The sequence below is a fragment of the Astatotilapia calliptera genome, chromosome 9 (genome assembly GCF_900246225.1).
Source record: "Astatotilapia calliptera chromosome 9, fAstCal1.2, whole genome shotgun sequence".
Classification (NCBI taxonomy): domain Eukaryota; kingdom Metazoa; phylum Chordata; class Actinopteri; order Cichliformes; family Cichlidae; genus Astatotilapia; species Astatotilapia calliptera.
This window is the reverse complement of record NC_039310.1, coordinates 10032264-10053090: the sequence shown is the minus strand read 5'-3', so window position 1 is coordinate 10053090 and position 20827 is coordinate 10032264. Positions and strand designations below refer to the sequence as shown.

Sequence of the window (20827 nt, the reverse complement as noted above, 5' to 3'; positions counted from 1 at the left end):
ACTGCGGTGCAATGGGATCACAGCGGTGAGCTGTCAGACCCCAGACTGCATCTTGACATGTGAAAGGTTTAATGACTGCATCTTGTGCAGCTATGCTGACAAAAGCTGTCTGCACACATCCGGAAAGACGTGTAAACATCTGCAAAAGAGCTCAGAAACCCCTTTTTGTTGGAGTATGCTCATTTTACATTTACTCAGCGTGCCATAATGACACACACATGTGCACATAAAGACTCACAAGGTTGCTGACTTTTTAAAATGTAACATGTGTATTAGAAATCCATCTTAAAATGTTCTTAAGGATATGGCTGGAAACAAAAGGGTGGAGAGCATACTCTATGAGGTCCTCCAGGTGGTTGTAGATGTCCTCATCTTCAACACTGTCCTCTGTTGGAAAGGGCCTGAGAGGAGAAAGCAGTCCGTGTTTTAGGATTAAAATACCTCACAAGCTTCCAGTGGCAGTATAATGCATCCATTACATTAGATTTTATTGTTCACTACTAAGATCACAAGATGCAATGAAAGAAATGCATTGTTTTGTATTAAAACATTTCACTTCCACATACCTGATTCCAGTCTGTTGTACAATCACAGTGTGGGAGAGTTTAGAAAGTGTGTCCATAACCTGAAACATAAAACACGTTTCAGGACATCACAAAGGTGCATTTCTGATAACAGACACACGAGGGCAGCATTTTCAAACACTTCTGTGTTGCTCAACAAACAAACTGGGGCATATTTTACAGGAACACGTTCATATGCTGTGTTGTTTTCACATCTTCATGTGGAATTATTTTTGTACTGCGTTGCCTCCTAAAATACTCACTTTATATTTAAATCAAATAGAAAAGAAACAAGGAACAGAAAGAGAGAAGAGAAGTGTAATACACACAAAAAAATATTGCTTTGGCTCCCAGTCAACAGCTGCAGCAGTACACCAACAACAAAGCAGTGTCACATGACCTACTGTCAGTAGGTGTGATGTAAACTGTGTGTCAGCTGAGGCTGTTAGTGTGATATGTCATTTAAAGCTGCTTCCAGTGTGTTTAAACATCTCTACCTGTGTGCGTGCGTGTGTGTGTGTGTGTGTGTGTGTGTGTGTGTGTGTGTGTGTGTGTGTGTGTGTGTGTGTGTGTGTGTGTGAGACCAGACTGACTAATTACCACTGAACTCAGCTGGCTGAATGTAGATATGTTATGTGAGTCAAAACTCAACAGGGGAACTCTGTTTATTCTCCGTTTTTGAAACCTGCCAAACGGCCCACAAACCTCCTTTTTGAGGCCAAGCCTGCACTCACGCTAACACATCACAGATATAATACAGATAAATTTGCCTGGGAGCTTTCTGAGATCAATACTGATCACACGGCTCCCTTCCCCCCTCCTGAAAACAGAGGCACTAGTGCTGCGCGATACTGCAGATTTCGGTATCAGTCCGATACCAAGTAAACATAGGGCCAGTACTGCCGATACAATACCGGTACTTTTACTCTATCAAGGCAGTTCATGTAGGGTAGAGCAGTGTGGTATGACTTATGTGATGAATCATCACTGATTTTCAAAATTTGATCTAATTTTAATGGACACCGAATCACTGTGATTTTTTTTCCACAATTACTTTACACAAAAAAAACACATCTTTCAGCTACATCAGCTTTTCGTGTCTGGGGTTTTGGGGACCTGGAATATAAATGTGGGCGTCTCTACGGCACTTTGGCTCAACTTCTGTTGTTTAAATGTGCTATAGGCTATAAATAAAATAAATGTGACAGTCAACACATTTTTCATAGTGCATGTTTGAGGTATATTTTTTGATTTCCCAAAAATTAGTTTAACATAAATCAGCAGGCTACAGAGTGAACTTGGAGGACAGAAACAATGAATCCATCTCATCACGCTAGTATCGATCTGAGACCGATACCAGCGTCAGTATCAATACTATCGATATCTGGATCGATCGGCCCGCCTCTAAGAGGCACACAGAGAGGACAGACAGAGAGTGTGACATATGTGCAGAACTGTGGGTTGTTTTTAATACCAGTATCAGCTGGAAAGGATGTCTGATAGATGAGTCGTCTGCTGCTTATCATTTTCACGTGATGATGGAAATCTTGTGAAATCCTGATGCGTCACGAGCAGCAACACATTGAGAATGCGCAAAATAAAGAGTGGGAGGATGCAAAGGAGGCATTTCAAATCAAACCAGCAGTACTGAAGTAGCTGCCCAGTGAAGGACTGGGGTCTTTATGTGTGTGTCAGGGGGGATTAAATGGCTTGTTGGGCTACTTGGTGCTTCTAAATCCCTCACACCCTAAACATGCGTGTAGAATGTGCTATTGTTGTTGTTTACAAGTACACCTGAAAGCCACCTCAACCTTCACAAATAAGCTATGACAGCTTGACAGACAAAATCCAGGCAAAACACAAAAAGAAAAAAAGAGTATGTCAAGCACCGCGCAGCTATTTAAGATCACTGCTCTGAGGGCACTGACACATGTTTTTGTCAGACGCTCTTTTATTTGGTTTGGACAGGTAGAACACTAATAAAACTAATTTAGTGGCAAAATCCAAACACACACACACACTGGATGTAGAGTTGTCACACAGAAGACGCAAGTCCTGAAGCAGGTACGTGAAGGTTAGACAATAATTAGCCCTTTATCAAGCAAAGAAGGATGATAATAAGGATTCAGACTTTAGACAGCACTAATGCTTTAATGCAGTCTAGGCAGTGCTCTTGCTTGTTTTATGAATACAGAAATGGGCATGCATGTTGGTATTGCGATCTAAACAGAGCCGCGAATGAGATAATAAAGAGCTGGCGACATGCGTACAGTTATTAGACAAAGCTGATGTAGCGCTCTCTCTTTCTCTCTAATAATGAATGAAGGGCTTGACATCCGGAGAGCGTGTTGGCAGGTACAACATGTTCAAATGCTGCGACTCGGCCGCGAGCTTCTGGAGGCCCTCCAGCTGTAGCTGGCAGGCGATTTTAGGGGACGAGTTCTGCGAAGCGCTGTGCTGTTTTGGCTCCGCTGACTACATGAGTCACACGCAACTAAACTGACCATCTGCACAAGACTTTTGGAAGGCTCGCCAGCATTACATCCATCTGCAGTCGTGCCGCTAATAATAGAAATGTCAGGAAAATGTCCATAAATGAAATGGGACTTTTTACAAGACGGCATGATTTTGGTGCAAAACTTAATTGGTCAGCAAAGTAAAGATGTTATGTAAGACTGTAACACACATCGAAATCCTACGTGAAAGCAGCATCTACTGTAAGAACTCAAAGTTAAAAACACACACACACACAGAAGATCAAGCGTTAGATTTGGTGTCCAGAGGTCACGGGCTCAGCAGCAGACACGTACTGTACTGCAGCAGCAGATGATGAAATGGTAAAATGGTAAATGGCCTGTATTTATATAGCGCTTTACTAGTCCCTAAGGACCCCAAAGCGCTTTACATATCCAGTCATCCACCCATTCACACACACATTCACACACTGGTGATGGCAAGCTACATTGTAGCCACAGCCACCCTGGGGCGCACTGACAGAGGCGAGGCTGCCGGACACTGGCGCCACCGGGCCCTCTGACCACCACCAGTAGGCAACGGGTGAAGTGTCTTGCCCAAGGACACAACGACCGAGACTGTCCAAGCCGGGGCTCGAACCGGCAACCTTCCGATTACAAGGTGAACTCCCAACTCTTGAGCCACGATGAAGGCTCACAGGTCCTTTGATGGAGGCTAATAAGCCTGCCCTGTCTGACTGTGGCTGCACCCCTGGATTAAGTGATTCACATCAGGCCAATTAAAGCAGGATGAAGGATGTGTCTGCCCACAAGAATGGAAGACAAGCACACAGAGCCTGCATGGGTGGGCTGACACAGAAATCACACATGTATGTATGTATGTATGTATGTATGTATGTATGTATGTTAGGGCTGCCACAAACGATTATTTTGATAGTCGACTAGTCACCGATTATTTATGCGATTAGTCGACTAATCAGATCATCATCCACTGGACGTAAAACTACAGCTTATTGCACCATGCAGCATATGCTCTTATATAACTATCATTAGCTTATAGCTTTAAGCTTTTAAGGTGCTAACTAAAAATAAAGACAAGATGATAGTTTATTCAATTTTAATGAAATTTGCAGATTGTTTCGGTGAAGTTTAATAAACTCCTTGCTATCTAAAATATAACAGGACACCAGAGTATATTCTCCAGCATCTCACACTTCTGATAATCAGCTGTCTGCTTGACGTTTATTCAGCTGTGTAAAAACTATAACTTTAATCTCAGACAAACCGATTTACTCAGGAACAAATAAAATACTAAAAAAAAAAAGCCAAACAACAACATTTTTAATTTATCTAAGTGACTCATATATATTTAACCTGAGTAGCGAAAGACGGCGGTGGGTTTGAAAACAATTTGCCTGGAGTCCGGTGTTCTCACCGTGCTAGTGACCTAGCCCCCGGCTAGCTATTGAGCTAGTGGGTAACAGACGACTCTGAAAACGTCGGAGCGCTTTTGAAAATATGTGGTGTCCTGATAAACTGAGCCGATATTTGAGGTTTACACAGCTACATTCTCGCCTGAAAATATGTTAAACGTTTATTTTGTGACCCAGAAAGAATAATAAGAGTAATATTAAAACTAACTAGCTGCCGCCATTGTTGGCCGCGCTATGAATTCTGGGACACAGCTGCTTCTTCTTCTTCTTCTTCTTCTTCGGGGTTTAGCTGGCATCCTTGTACATGCAGTGCTGCCATCTTCTGTTTCAGTCCGTTATTACACTCTTAAATCCTGCTACTTATTCCTGCGTCTTTTGGGATCTTACAAAGCTTCAAACGACGCGTCGACTATTAAATCAGTCGTCGACGATTTTGATAGTCGACGTAATCGTGGCAGCCCTAATGTATGTATGTATGTATGTAGATAGATAGATAGATAGATAGATAGATAGATAGATAGATAGATAGATAGATAGATAGATAGATAGATAGATAGATAGATAGATAGATAGATAGATAGATATGACTTGTGCATTAATATTTAATCTTAAAATTGGATCACTGTCACACAGCGACGCCACTGGTTGGATTGTAATGACACGAGTGCCATGTTTGCTCTATTTAGAGGAAGATCAATAGTAACCCATATATCTGTCCTGGAGATCAATCGGAGCCTATTTCTGATCTCCATCGACGGCCTCTTCTTTGTTTATCCTCGCTCATCCTTTCCTTCCTCTCGTGGCGGAGAGCAGATCAAGCAAATGGTTGATGCATTGTGAACGTATAACATGTCAACAGCTTTATTGGTTTCACACACAGCCCAGCACGCTGTCCCAGTTTCCTGCTCTCTGCTTTTACTCCTCCTTTCTGTTTCTCCTTTTCTTTATTTCTAAATCACCGATTGCCAGCTAAAAATAGGCACCACTGTGGAACACATGAAGCTCATCATATTACATGCTTTGCATATAGACTTCCATCTACACGATCAGCTGTCTGGCAAACTCCACATTTAAGATTTTTCTTGTGTAAAACAAACCAGAGGTGTAACACTTGAGGGGCCAGTTTAAACCACACCAAACAAACAGGTGTGAAAGCATCTTGCAGCGTGTTGGCGTCGGCTGCATTCTTCTCTCGCTGCTGTAGCAGTTATTTCAACGATTGCGACGCTCGCTGTCTTGAAGCCGCCTGTGTTTGGAACAGCTTGGGTTTGCTCTCTGCACAAAGACTGTGTCTAAGAGGATGAGTTTGAGGGCGTTAAAGTGAAGGATGCTCTGTGTGTGAGTCGCTGCAGCAGAGGAGAAACTTAAAGCTCCGATTTATCTTTTGGCCCAAACAAAAAAACTAACTAGCTCTGCTAAAACATGCAAAACAATATTATAAAGTTCTGTTAGTCTCATCTACAAATGTCTTTTTTTCATATCAATCGGTCGCTTTGTTTGCTTTTTCTCCACTGCCTCTGTCAGAGGCCGCGCTTGATGAAACTTTAATGAAAGCAAGAAGCTTTCAGTACGTCCAAAAAAAAATCTTGTTTGTATTTTCAGCAAGAAAAACCAAAAAGCTCTTCCAGTTCAACTGCTTTTCCCATCAAACATTTACTGTTAAAGTGGAACAATGTAGAAGAAAAAGCCATCAAACGGCACCACAGAGAGAGTGAACACGATGCACTCTGGTTTATATCGGGTGTAGGTGTAAGTGAGACATGGGGGGTGGAGTACACGTGTTACTTAGACTAATTGATCTCAGTTTGCTTCTTGTGTTTTGTGACTGTGCTGTTGGGCGTGAGATTTATTATTGTTATTTGTGTCTACACACACACACACACACGTGGATGTGGGTGTATGCTTGTTTGGGAGTACATCCAGTTGACGGATGCAGCTGGTGCATAAAATCTAATCCAGATATAAAGGGGAGAATAAAAACCTGATTGGCACAGAAAGAGAGAGCGAGAGCGTGTTTGACAATCAGTGCCACGGCTCATTAAGGCCCATAATACATCATTAGTGTGTTTGGATATACAGATGTATAGCTGATTGGAATGCAGCACACGTCGGCCATTTCCCTGTGTTTTGCTGCCTGCGTCATTTAGACAGCCATTCTCTGCATCAAGCTAACACTGCTTTCCATTATTTCTATGGCAAAAACAACTTCTTTTAAATGACAACAAGAGGCAGTCTCAGAAACCTCAGAGACTGCAGAGTTCCTCCTCTTCAGCTCTTTGAGACGGCTTCTGAGTCAAACCGCAGGGACTTTCAGGTTTAATCAAGTGTCAGACTCAAGGACTTAAAAATGAACCAGGGAACCAGTTTAGCTCAAAAGTTCAAAAAATCAGATCTCTTAAATAACTGCAGGTTTGACAGTGGTCACTAGAGACTGGCTCCAAAAGCGAGTCAGTCCCCGCACACTCCTGACTTCATAACATTAAAAACATGGACATAGCTGCCGTGATGTCACTAACAGGTTTCTAAGGTGCTATTTTGATGAGCAGTGGGTGTGGCCAGAAGGGGGCGTGAAACAGCGAGCTCACTATTAAAAGACTTGTGGTTGACAAGTTGTTAGCCGTTAGCACATTATTAGATCATCTTCCAATTTGAAACACAGCATGGACGTTACTCAGTGTGACCCGACATGAGTGACTGAGCCCATAAACTCATTAGGTCGAGACAGGAAGCGGTTTTCTCACTGACGTCCACAGGACTGGAAGTGTTTTTGCAAACACAGCTATCGCCACCTGGTGGCCTTCAGATGCTACATCCACATTTTATACCATTGATGATCACAAAACACATTTACAGAATAGGTATAAAGTAACTTTTTAAAAATCTTTTTATCTTTACTAAACCTCTCCCGGTGTTTTATTGTGCCAAACACATTTGTTTTTCCAAGAAGAGCACTATAGACTAGGCTCAACTCAACAGAGCTTTTTTTTATCTCATCCACCTTCATACTGGACTCGAGGACATGGCCACTTTGACTGACAGAGGTCGATCAAGTTACTTAGCACTTAGCGTGTATCTCTGTGCGTGTGTGTAATGTACCTATGTGGTAGCTTTTAAACCAGCTTGCTTGCATTTCTCTCTCGTTTCTCCCTATGCTCGCATATTAGTTATTTCCATCTATCGTGAAAATGTCCCACAGCCTAGCCAAGTAAAAACAGCTTTGGTTTCTATCTATTCCAATTAATAACAGATGTGCTGATAACTGGAAACAAGCAGGGATTTTCCTTACCAAAACAAGATTTTGAAAGTGCTATTAATAACTAATTAACTAATTATCTGTAAGTTTGAGGGCTGTTTGATGCTCAAGAACTTGTATTCCAGCATGAAATTAGTGTGATAGCTGACAGCTAATTTAACATCGCAGCTTCACTCCATGTCTTAATTTGAGCTCATCAGTCTCTGTGTAATCCTAGAGCAAATATTCACAACAAACAACAAGCGTCTGAGTTTTGCCTTCATTTCTTTCTCTCAGCAGAGTAAGGTTAGAAGTAAGGTCATCCTCACTGTCCAGGTAAATCACATCAACCTCCACGGACCGCAGCCCCTCAGGACACACACACACAGTCGCTCACACATGTAGTCCCAGCCTCACAAGCAGATCCTTCACTCACACACATGCTTGTCTTCAGCCTCTCTGAATGGTTGACATTCACATCAGTGGGGGAGCGTTTTTCACATGTGATCACACATTTGCATGGTTTTCACACAACGTGAAAAAACACAAAACAAGTGATGTTCCCAAATACACACATCTGATCTGCCAAATCCTCACTTTTCTGGCAGATTATTTAACTCCAGCTGAGCTTCACAGTGCCTGAATCAGCAGGCTGCTCACAACTGGCCAGCAGTAAGCAGACGCGCCAGCACATACATGCACATAGAGAGCGCCGTGAAATCAAGGAAGACCTCATAAGTGAACATGACGTGGTGGAAGACTGAAACACCTTGGCTTTCTTCTTTAGGGAATACCTGCCATGCAGTGAAACCCCTGTGCACATCTAAAACCTGGGCTCTGTCATAAATTTTATGTTTTTGTACATAAATATAACTAATAAAGGTTTTTGCTCATTTAGAATCAATATTGCCAATATTGCTCATGTCTTTCATCTTGTTAACGATTCACATCTCTGTATATGAATGCTAGTTCAATGTCGTTTCTTTGGACAGTCTTTAGCATTTTATCCAGTCTGATGTCTTGAGAGCAAGCACCAGTTTTTTCAGGCTTCTAGTAGAGCAAGCAGAAATCTTTGCATCTGTCATTGTTTATTCATGCAAATTATTTTAAAAGCTAACAAAAAGCTAAATGTTTGTCAGATATGTTCACATCCCGTTTCCCTTTAGCTCTAAAGACACTTTACCTGCATGCATCCAAAGCCTGTTCAAAGGTGTTCGGTGAATACAAACCTGACTACAAACTGACCACAAAAAACTGAAAACTTTCATACATATTTCAGGATGTCAGCGGGGCAGCTTGAGTTCTTGCTGGCAGAGCTGGGACCACATCTGCGCGGGCAGAGGAATCATTTCAGAGATCTGATTGACCAGGAGCGGCGTCTAGCTGTGCGCCTGAGGTAAAATAGTTTTATTTTACTATTTCCACATCATTAGATATTCAGTACTGCTCTGTGTTTTGAGACACAGCAAACTTATTGCCAAATGCAGCATTTGATTGGTCAGATTGGATGTTCGGAAAAAGCACCAAAAAGTTCCAAAAAGTAAAAAAAAAAAAAAGTGTGAACAGCTGCATTAAAAAGCAGCAAACCTGGGCGCCAGCTTAGCTCAATGCGTTGAGCGGGTGATCACATGCCAAAGGGCTGAGAGCAGCCAGGCCGGGTTCGAGTCCAACCTGCGTCCTTCGCCGCGTGTCTTCTGTCTTTGCCCCTGCTTTCCTGTCCTCTCTTCATTGTGTCTATCCGGTTGTTCAGGCTGACGTCACTAGCCGTGTCTGGGTCTAAACTCCGCTGCAGGTCCATATATCAAACGATCACTGTGGCATTACTGAGAGTTGAAAAACTGTCTAAAGTCTTTCATCTTTAATAAAATGATCAGCGTTCTGCTCTACCAGGTGTAACAATTGAGTTTAACATCCAGGCATCCATGAAAACGGAATTTATGACATTTAACGGAGTTAGAAGTTAGCAGGGAGTTAGCTCGCTAGCTTCTATCTAAATACAATATAGCATGTCCTGACTGCGGGGTTTTGGAAACAAATTAAAACATACAGCTTTCTTATCACTTCCAACATAAATGAAGACAGAAAACTAAACAGCAGTGACGTTTGTAGGGTTACTGAAGTTTGGCTAGCTGGTATATAATGATGTGCTACGTGACCGCTAGCGACATAGCTATGTTAGCATAATATAAACAAGCTAACTTTTTTTCCACTCGATAAAAGTTAACGTGAGTGTTCTCGGTGGTCAGGAACAAATGTAATCGCATGGCAGGATGCTGTAAAAGGACCAAACTTCAGCCAGGAGAACAACTGAGATAATTCATCTACAATACAAAGTTAGTCATTCATATACTGCTGCATGGGCTGGGCTGTAGTTACATCCTAAGGTTTTAAAAACTGAGCTTAAATAAATGATTAGCGGTAATAAAAGCCGAGGGAGGTCAACAGTGATCACTGACTGTTTTAGGAGCTTTTTGAGATCAAATAGAAGAAAATACATAGCATTAAACATGTTAACAACATAAAAGCCATATTAAACGCAGACTACTTTAGACCCGGAAGTAGGATTCGTCGCGTCATCACTGAACAACCGGATTGAATGAAGTTGAAAAAGGCCAAAAAAGAACAGGCGAGTCTAAAAAATGCTTTTAACATTCAGATAATTCGTGCAGATTTTACAGGTCAACTGTGTCGAGGTCTTAAGGTTGTCCTTGCTGTCCTTGAGCAGCGAAACTGTGGTACATTTTGATATTTTATGGCTACATTTCCACTCTATTTTTTTAATCCACTTTTATGCTCAACAAAAGTGTTTACACAAAAGATTCTCAGCAGTCCTTGCAGGCTAAGATCCTACATACAGAGATGAATCCTTCATGGAGGACCCCCCACTCGAAGTTAGTACGACACAAGCCAGAGCTTCTTGCTATTGTGTTCACTGCTGGTATTATCATTGACTTCATTGCAGCAGCCGTGCTAAAGACATAACCTCATCTCTTCCACCCACTCCTGAGCCAATCTGCAGCACAATCTCCATTGTTTCATCACGTTGACATGACAATATCAGTCCCTCGCTGCTGAAATACTATCTCGCAGTTAACTGGGGATGAAATGAAGCAAACGAGGGGAAAACAATCTCCCCAAAGCCTCTTTGAGGGGAAAATACAAACTGGTTTTAGTAGTGCTTTTCTTTAAGTGAAGCTACAAGGACAGTGTTTAAAGGCTGCACATTTCAGCTCCTAGTTGGGATCATTTGGCGAGCAGAGACTTGAAAGACTGCCAGAAACCTTAACAAAGTGTAAGAGCAAGCTCGAGTGGGATGTCTGTGCTGAAAACGACGTCCTAAGGCGGTCAGTGAAAATCCATATGGACATTCCTCGGCAATTTTTTTTTTTGAGAGCCTTTGATCCTGCAGCGTCCTTCAAAGAGCTTCAGCATGCGCCTCAGTTTTAGTCTGCCCCGTCTCACCCCACAGGATATTATGAACCCAAACGGGGGATGTGAGTGAGTGCTGTGAAAATGGAATCACAGGCAAATTAATTAGAAAACAAGTTTGAGATCTGTTTGGGTCAGGACTGGGACACAAACACGTCCTCGAATGTCTGCTGCTTTTATGTAGGCTGACAAACTGCAGAAGCACGACGGGAGCGCTGATGAATGACAACAGCAACGATCGTTACTCGCTAAAGATTCTCCACAGCTGGCAGACTAACAAAGAAACATGTAAACCGCTTTATATAAAATAGCTGGGTTGTTTTTTAACAGCATTGGCCAAATTGACTTGAATTTAAAACTCAAACTTTTATTCGCTTTTACTTCAGTCGTTTAATTGGGGGCTGAATCCACCGGGGACACCAGGAGAATGTAATTAAGAGCTGGAAGGTCAGAAAAGTCGACAGATCTGTGGTGCACCAGAGAGCCGAGTCTTAGGAGCCACTCAGAAGAGGAAACTGTCGCCCAGTTCAGAGAAGAAACATAGAGCCGGGAGCTTCAGAAGACACATCCTTCGCTCTGCTTTTTTCTTGATTTACAGCCGCTCTGAATGTAGGTAAACAAAGACTGAATCAGGGTTATCAATCTTGTTGCACTTCGCAGAGCTATTCATCGTGCTAGTTTACATGTCAGGTATTTTACGACCTCTTTTCGTCATCGCCGGATTATACTGTCGACTGTCGAGCGGCATGAGCTAAATCCTCAATGAAATGTTACCATAAATCCAAATCTCGGTGGTATAAAGTAATAACGCCTTTCATATTGGCTCCAGACAATAAAAGCAAAGTAAATGCAGACTTTCCTCATGTCAGGCCAGAAGCGTATATTAATATACCACCTTTTATTGGTCATCTTATTATCAAGGGTAGTGTATACAACAAGCTGGATTAAAGCTAATCATCTCATCCAGGATTGTCAAATTAAACTGTGCAATGAAGGAGGCCTGTAAAGTGAAACTTCCCTTTCTGAGAGTGTAAAGACGTTTTACTACACATTTAAGGCGTGCTATAGTTTTTCCACATAATAAAGAAATGCTGCTTTGGGCTTAAATTGTAAAAAATACATGTGTAAAATTACAGCTCATTGCACTGAAAACCCAGTGTAAAAATCATAAATCACTAGACTAGATAGTTCTGTTATTTAATTGTTGATCCATTACTTTTTTATTTAGGTGTGATATGAATGGCCGTTTATTTCCTCCTTCACATTCTCCAAAACCTTCCAAGGGGCCAGATTGGAGCCTTTGGCGGGCCGATGCTGCCTCCTCGGCCAGGCTTGGCAAACCTCAGGTCTCACCCTGAGTCTACACACCTGAATCAAATGATAAGTTCATCACCAGGCCTCTGGAGAACTTCAAGACATGTTGAGGAGGTAATTTAGCCATTTAAATCAGCTGTGATGGATCAAGGACACATCTAAAACTTGCAGGACAGCAGCCTTTGAGGCCTGGATTTGGACACCACTGTCCTACACCAAATGTTTTGAAAATTGTTGTGAAAATATGATTGGTAATTTTTCTGTATGCAAAGAAGGGAAGTTATGTAATCGCATTATTGGTTCAGCCCACATTTGTTATCAAAACTATATGTGGTTCACAGACTAAAATGAGTTCGACAGACCTGTGCAGATGAAAAAGTAGAGCTGCGAAAGCAGCCCGAGTTAATTCTGATGTAAGTTATGGTAATGTGGAAGCTCTTCTTGATGTACATAACATGACACATCAAACCAACTGATGAAATCGTAAACTGACTCTGAAACTGCAGCCAAAAAAAGGCCAGACTGAATAACCAAATATATTCGTATCCTCTATAATGCAACAAACGTGTCGGCACTTCTGGATCTGTGTTGCTAACGCGCTGGCCGCAAATAGCCAGCTTGTCAGATCTATATGGCATAAGTGGGTTAGCATCATTTAGCATACCCCGAGGAGTTACCATCATAATCACGAGTGCTTAAAAAGGCACTGTTTCAATCAGCCTGTGCAGATTCTGCGCATTAGTCATGCAGCTGTGTGCAATCTTGTTATGGTGTTTTACTTTTGCTTGAATAATTAAACGCCATAAAGGAAAATACATCACTCATCTGTCCATTACGAAGGCTTAGAGGAACTCAGCTACAGAAAAGCAGCTTTCTGATGAGTACATCAACTCTAATAAACTTGTTTGTAGAGGGTTATTTTTAGGGTCTCATCATATATTTGCAGTTAACATTCAATTTTATACATAGTTTTGAGTGGAAAAAAGCAGAAGAAAAATGAGAAATGAATAAAGAAATGCAAAAAAGAGCAAGAACAAAAGCCAGGCTGAGAATTTAAATGGAAAGTAAATGATAGTAGGGTGTAATCTGTTTATGCCAAATTCTGACTCTACCCTCCAAACGTCAGACCAGGCAACCTTTGAGAACTCACTCAGCAATCACAGCCTCGTGTTCCCGTTCTTAGCTGACAGGAGTTACACTCGCTGTGGTCTTCTGCTGCTCTGGCCCATCCGCCTCAAGTCTGACATGGTGTGCGTTCAGAGATGGTCATCTGCATATCTTGGGTTGAAGTTACTGTTCCCTTCCCATCATTTCCAGTCTGTCCATTCTCCTCTAACCTCTGGCAACAACATGGGATTTTCCCCCAGAGAACTGCTGCTCACTGGATATTTTTCGAGCTGCTTCCGTGTTACAAGTAGAAGCTTAAACAGTCAAACCTAAGAAAGCGAGTGCACATAAAACAGCTGCACCGTTTGAGAAATCGCACACATCAGACTCCATTGATTAACACCTCCCCGAAGACACGATCTGCAATGCATCACGCACGCCATCTTCCATCATGCTTCTTTTTATGATGACATGTCCCTAGAAACTAATGAAAAACTGTCCATTTGGAGGCTGTTGTTGAATTTACTGAATCCTATTAGGATTTTAATTGAAGTAAACACACGTTTCCTAATTAAATGAGGGCGCTTCATTGTGTTTAAACAAAAGGAATACTCCTCTGTTGCATGTCTGCCGCTAAAGTCAAGCCAAAATCATCGTTTCTTAAACTGTCTTATGTCCAACAAAAGCAATTTTAGCTGCTTCTCTTGTTTCGTGGATATTGTTTTGATGGATTTATGGATTAAATCTCATCAAATAACCACACAGTGATTAATATTATATTACTATAATCCCCATCAGAATCTTGACCACGTTCACCCAGAAACCCAAACTGCAGCTTTTCATGTAAGATGAATCACACGGCTGCCTTCATGCATTATTTCATTTACTGCGCAAACTTCTCCCCATGTGAGCTCATCAAAACTGCCTCTTTTTTGGATATTATATAACTCGGAGCAGTTGCTACGATGGGATAGAATTCAAAGAGCGTGGAGGATGGAGATTAGCTATTTAGAATCGCCCCCACTTTTGAATGACAGCGCATCCACCCACTCCACCTCCACCACTCCGAAGCAACACAAAGAGGAAAAGACCCCAACCCCCCCTTCCTTCTCCACAGTTGCATCTGGAAAAAGCTTTGTTGACACGCACACAGTCCTCTGCAACGATTCTGCACAATCTTTACATTACAGAAAAGCATCTCGGCGAAATCAGAAGGACGTAAACGTCCCTGTGATTCAGTGCCGTTAGCTCTGACGCAGAGATGACAGATGCTGCCTCCGGCACCTCTTGACAGGTTTTTGGTGAAAGTTTTTAAAGATGTGTCAGCGAGGGATTGCCCTTGTTGAAAACAAAATCTCCCTCATTCATCTCCTTTCAGATGAAGCTAGCGGGCGCCCAGGGGAAACTGGCTGCACAGCGGGGAGAAAGTGGATTGAAGAGAGCGAAATAAACATGCAGAATCTAAACATTCTCGGTGAATCGCTGCTCATCTGGAAGAGAACACTGACCACAGGCAACTCACGTTCTGAATAAATTCACCTCCAACGCTCATCTGTAAGCAGCACAGTGGAGTTTGGGTGTTTCGTCTATGAATAGTGTGTATAAATACGGCTAGTATGGAGAAATCTGAGTTTATTGTGTCACAAAACTTGAAAAAAAGTGGAGTTTCGTGTCAATTAACACATGAAACTCACAGTATGGCACCAGGTCAGCTAAACTGCAAGGATAAGATAAGATAAGATAACCTTTATTAGTCCCACACGTGGGAAATTTGTTTTGTCACAGCAGGAAGTGGACAGTGCAAAAGTTATGAGGCAAAAATTAGAATACAATAAGAATAAATACAGTACACAACTGTACAGAATAGAATAAAATAAAATACTATATACAGTAGAATAAAATAAAATAAATATACGATAAGATAAAAATAGAATACAAATACAAATACTATATACAACTGAGTAAAAATACAACGATGACAGAAAGGATTATTGCACTTAGTATTATTGCATATGTATGGATGTGTGTGCTTGATCAGTTAATCAGTTAATCAGTTGATCAGTTGGATATCTACCCAGTTAGGAAATATCAACCTTTGTGAATCAATTTTAACTCCTTTGACGCACATTTAACTGACAACAGGTGCACCTGAGAGGCAAAAACTAGACAAGCTCCAAAAAGGAAACAGATTTGCATATGGTGGCCAAGGACTGCTGCTCTCTCTTTCTCCCTCCTGACTGATACCTCCTAGTACTTTTTTGTATTGTTACTAATGTCCTTGATACTGCTGGTAGCTTAAGATGACACCTGCAGCCCATTCATGTGGCACAGACAGTCCAACTTCTTCAGGATGGCACATACGTGGAGATACCCAGATCACCCACTACATGAGGAGAGCTGGATAGAAGCATTAACTTAGAAGTGGAACTGGTATATCTGGTATTTGGAATGGGAGAAGTCCGCCAGGAAACCTACAAAATGACCTTCAGGGCCACTCATATGCTTGTTTTCACCAAACTGTAAGTTTAAGTGCGATCGGTGCTTACAGTCCAGCATTGCATGGCTCAACTGGCATTTTTCGGGGAACACCAGAACTGGGAGATCCACCACCTTGTTGTTTTCACTGATGGCAGCAGATTCACACTGAGGAAATGTGACAGGCGTGAAAGAGTCTGGAGACGTCTGCCTGAAGCATCATTCACAATGACTGGTTTGGAGGGTCTCACTGACCTCAGTGTGGTGGCCGACATCACCCCGACTGCTGAATGAAATCCTGAGACCCACTATCAGACCTTACTGTATGTGGGTACAGTAAGGTCTGATATGGCAGTTTGCACAAATGTAACTGTATCTACGGAGTGATGAGATCAAAAGAGATGGAACAGTAACATTACAAGAAATCTGGATTTTGTCTTCTTTTTTTTAGCAAACTGCAAAAATAAGACGTCCTGTTCAAAATTTGACTGTTCTTGAGTCTCCAGGGGTTGCTTACAAATCGTATTGCAACAAGACTTCAGGAACTCGAGCCACACGCTTAAGACATCTAACAGCAAAATGTGTTGTTTTAAAAATGTGAGCATCTTTGATTTTGCATGAATTGTATGAACTTTTACGTAACAGAGAAAGATCAAGTTTTTTGTTGCCTTCACAGCCGGATGAAAAGACTCCTCATTATCCAGTTTGTACAAGCAACAATCGTCCCACTACAAATTTTAAGAGCAGATCTCCAGCTACAATTTCCAGGTCCCAACAGGTATTCACGCAAAACAAGAGATAATGGAAGTTGCTTGTAAGGTTGGAAAAGACACTAAACTAATGTCAAAAACTGAAGCAATCCCCGCCGATGAAATGTAGTCCATTACTGCTCGAAATAACAGTTAAACCAAACATTTACGTCATTGTCTTAAGAATGGAAAAAAGAAAATAACAAAAATGCCCTCAAATGCATCTGTAGCATTTAGCCACACTGCGATGTAGGTCAGTAATTCCAGGTAGCGAAACAGTCCATATTGAAGCAGGGGTAAGAAGAAAATCTGTCAGAATGTAGGGCAGAGAGGGGAGGAGGGAGGTTTTCAGTCCTTCGCTTCAGTCTCTGTCGTCTTTCCTGACCGCGGTGGCTTAGCTTCACATGCTCTCTGGCTGGCCCGGTGTCGGCAGTGGCCTAAAAATACCTGCCATGTTTAAACGCCCAGGTAACCTCAATACCGAACAGCAGCCTAACACACAAAGCCTTTACCATAAGAACGCTGCAAGCACAACCGCCGTTGGCCTCTTACTGTTTCCTGATGTCAATCGACATGACAAGAAGGCCACAACTCTCATTTGAGATGCAAACGCAAAGAATTAGAATGACGGTGTTGCTTTTATAAGTACAAAAAAACCTTCACTGAAGGATCGGTTTAGTAGTGAGCTCCTTTTAAATCTTTTTACAGTAGCACTACCTGAAGGGTTAATGTGTTTCATGCTCAACGGGAGGCTCCCTTTTGAACTGGTATGGGGCAGGGACATACAACACAATGTCTTTACACAAAGATACACACACACACACCACTGACCAAAAGTGGCAAGAATATAAATATAAATTCCCCTTCCACCCAGTTTTCCAGTCAGAGCACACTCTTTTTCCTCTCTGTGTCATAAACTCTCCCACATTCACACACACACTTCCACTTCCAGGGCCGGAGCCCGGTCACAGGAAGAGTGCGGGCTTGATAGAGCCTGTGGCAGAACAAGACTGAGGAGGTGGAGAGTGGTGGTGGGGGTGGTGGGGAGGAGTCCAATTGTCTAGGCCTGGCTCACCAGAGCACACTTACACAAAATATACTGTAGGCCTCGACAGGCTGGTTGGCACCATGGGGCCACCATGGGTGGTTTGGATTTTAAAGGCATGAGTCAAAATGCAGCACATGCAGACAGATAGCAGTGCACATGCACCCTTACACCTGAAGGCAAATTTGAATATAGAAACAACCCCAGAGGGGTTCTGTGGTGACCGTTTCCTCTTCCTGTTTCCTGCTGCTTACTGAGACTTGAGATGAATCAGTCTTCGGAGGAGTCACTGTAGCATGCACGCAAATATAGAGGCACTCTCACACACTCGTATGCAAACACTACAACCTACACTATCAGGCAAGTTTTTCCCTAATTCAACGTTAGAAGGCCAGTGAGGCTTTTCAAATGTCACAGAATTATTGTTTGAGGGCAAGTTTTAGCTTTTCTTTGAGGACGCTGGTAGCCGTGGTGATGAGTCTTAGCTTCTGCCTCACTCTGGCCATGTGAGTGCCGGCCTTCCCCGGTTTCATCTAATTGTCCACAAAAGCTATTACAGTGAGCCTCGTGCTTCCATTCTTCTCTTAATCAGCTTAATTGCAGACATTCAGTTGCCTCCCTGATATATTTAAAAGAAAGTCAAATATGATCATAGTGGATGGAGTATAACCAAAAGCAAAGAAAGGGTTGTTGGAGAAATCTGTGTATGTTTTGTCACCTGTGAGTTGACTAAATGAAAAATGTAATCCAAGGAAAAATTTGCAATGCAGAAATTGGACAGAGCAAGAAATTAAGCATATGTTGTCTTCAGCTCACACATCCATAACCAAAAGATCCCGAGTTCCCATGACAGCCTACTCTTCAGCTCCGTTTGTGTGTGCACAGAGTAAGGTGATGGTTGCCACAAGCTAGGCTTCAACTCAGCTCACACGGAGAGCTCCAACAGATGTGCACAATCATCAAGTTTTTTTCTTTCACACTCTGAAACAATCAAAGAGCCTGCAGCCGGCAAGCAGAGCTGCGGGGGGGGGGGGGTCTTTAGAAAGACACAACTGGGCTCGGGCAGTTGGTGTGTGTGTGTGCGTGATGGGTTTTCTGTTTTTTGCACGAGTGCACGCGCTCATGCTTGAAGAAGCCAGTTGTTATGAGAAGTGTGTTTCCAGTGAAATCAGCTGCCGTGCAGTCAGTCACCAGGAGTCCATGAATTATCCACAGAGCTTTCAGCAGGTTCTGTCAAATTGTTTTGGGATTGACTTTAAGCCCAAGTGCACAGCAAGTGAACCAAGGAAGCTTTTTCACACACGCTGGAACTCAAGGTCTACAAAAAGCACTGAATGGCCAACATTTCTCTGGTAACAAGACTGTGGAGAATTCTCTGGAACACCTACTGAACTCAAAGGGATGTAGGATATGATAGCATCCTTCGTGGTTAAAATGTTAGAGTCCTTGAGCCATTCACCTGTGTGAAGTTTCAGATATTTGTGGATGACACCCTTGCATCTCTGAGCTAATTACAGCGAGCCACGTACACAGATCTATGGATTGAGGATGAAGAACAGATTCTCTTCATGCACAAAGTCACTGCAGCACACCAAGAGCGGAAGGAGTATAAATTTTGCAGCTCCATTAAAAGTAGATGTGCCAGTCAGCCAGCATGCACAATGCAACTGGAATGCAGTGATTTTTAAAGTTAAGGCTTGCACATGCATTCTGTACGTTGAAATGTCCACCAGAGAAAGCTGTGGTCTCGAGCCGCCTGCCAATAAAATCTGATTAATTGCTTTTGCAGAGGTTTGGACTGGCTTCTCTCTCTGAAGGCCTCATTTAGCATTAAAAAAACCACACAAAACAGCCATAAACCGAGCTCCTTTCTGTGTTACTGACATCTTTGTAACCTTTTGTTGTGTTGTCACAAAGCAGAAAAGTCATTACACCATGATGGGAGAGAAGGCTACACTTTCAAAGCCAGACTAATTAGTCTGTTGTAGGTGGGTTCACTGCTCCGCGAGGCTGAGAGTTTAATTGCAGGTTTAATCGACTGACACCTACGACACCACCAACCTCCAACGCCATGCTGGAAAGATGTTAGCAACAACCCGTGAGGTATCTCTACCATATCTGGGGCGGAGAACAAAATAATGACCAGCAATTACTCTGATCATAACCTAATTGTAGCCTTTAAAATGTGCCTCCGAAGCAGTTGCGACTCACTGTTCCTGCAGCTCAGCCCTGTGGTGCAGGGATACAACCCGAGGATCCATTAGACATATGATATCTGACCACAGTGATCAGCAGTACAGCTGAAGGACAAAGGAAATAGACAGAGAGGGAGAAATGATGGGGGGGTGGCTGGTCAGGAGATGCATCAGGCTTTAGTGGATTTCCACAGTTAAATTTATCACAGTCAACTGAGGAGGAAGACAGCAATCAATAACCCCTATCTCCCTGCTGTCCTCCAAGAAGGACAGTTGCTTTCAAGGGTCCAGACCTCTTTTAGACACCCCATCCAAAACATAAAGAACAAAAAAAAGAAATAACCCAAAACAACCTGCATCATATTATATTTAAAAAAGAAAGAAAAGCTAGAAAGCCACTGTTAGAGCAACGGACCTCAACCTTTTCTGCGCCACGGACCGGTTTATGCCTGACAATATTTTCACCGACCGGCCTTTAAGGTGTCGTGGATAAATACAACAAAATAAAACCCGTACCAAAAAAAAAAGATTTATTCATAAAACACGGGAGAAGGGAAACCGGGTTAGCGATAAAAAATGACAATAAAAACCCTGAAAACCATAAATTTCACACCCGAGCCTCAACTCTCACGGCCTGGTACCAAACGGGTCCGTGACCCGGGGGTTGGGGATTGCTGTGTTAGAGGTTGATTCCTGACTGGATACCTGCTCCGTTGTAACCTCTTGCTGATATTATATGAAGACGAAATCAAACTGTAACCGTAGGACTGTGGAAACCTGGAAACCCTTGCCTGATTAATGAAACTAGAAC

The 20827-nt window shown here is 42.4% G+C and overlaps 1 protein-coding gene across 2 annotated transcripts in view; it reads right to left on the bottom strand.

Moving 5' to 3' along the window:
- Nucleotides 1-20827, bottom strand: part of vav3 (vav guanine nucleotide exchange factor 3) — a 92218-nt gene that overhangs the window by 50229 nt on the left and 21162 nt on the right. For both annotated transcript variants that reach the window (XM_026179207.1, XM_026179209.1), the window contains exons 3-4: nt 567-625; nt 336-401 (exon numbers count right to left, since the gene is read on the bottom strand). In XM_026179207.1, coding sequence (XP_026034992.1) covers nt 336-401; nt 567-625 — 125 coding nt within the window. The remainder of the gene's footprint in view (nt 1-335; nt 402-566; nt 626-20827) is intronic.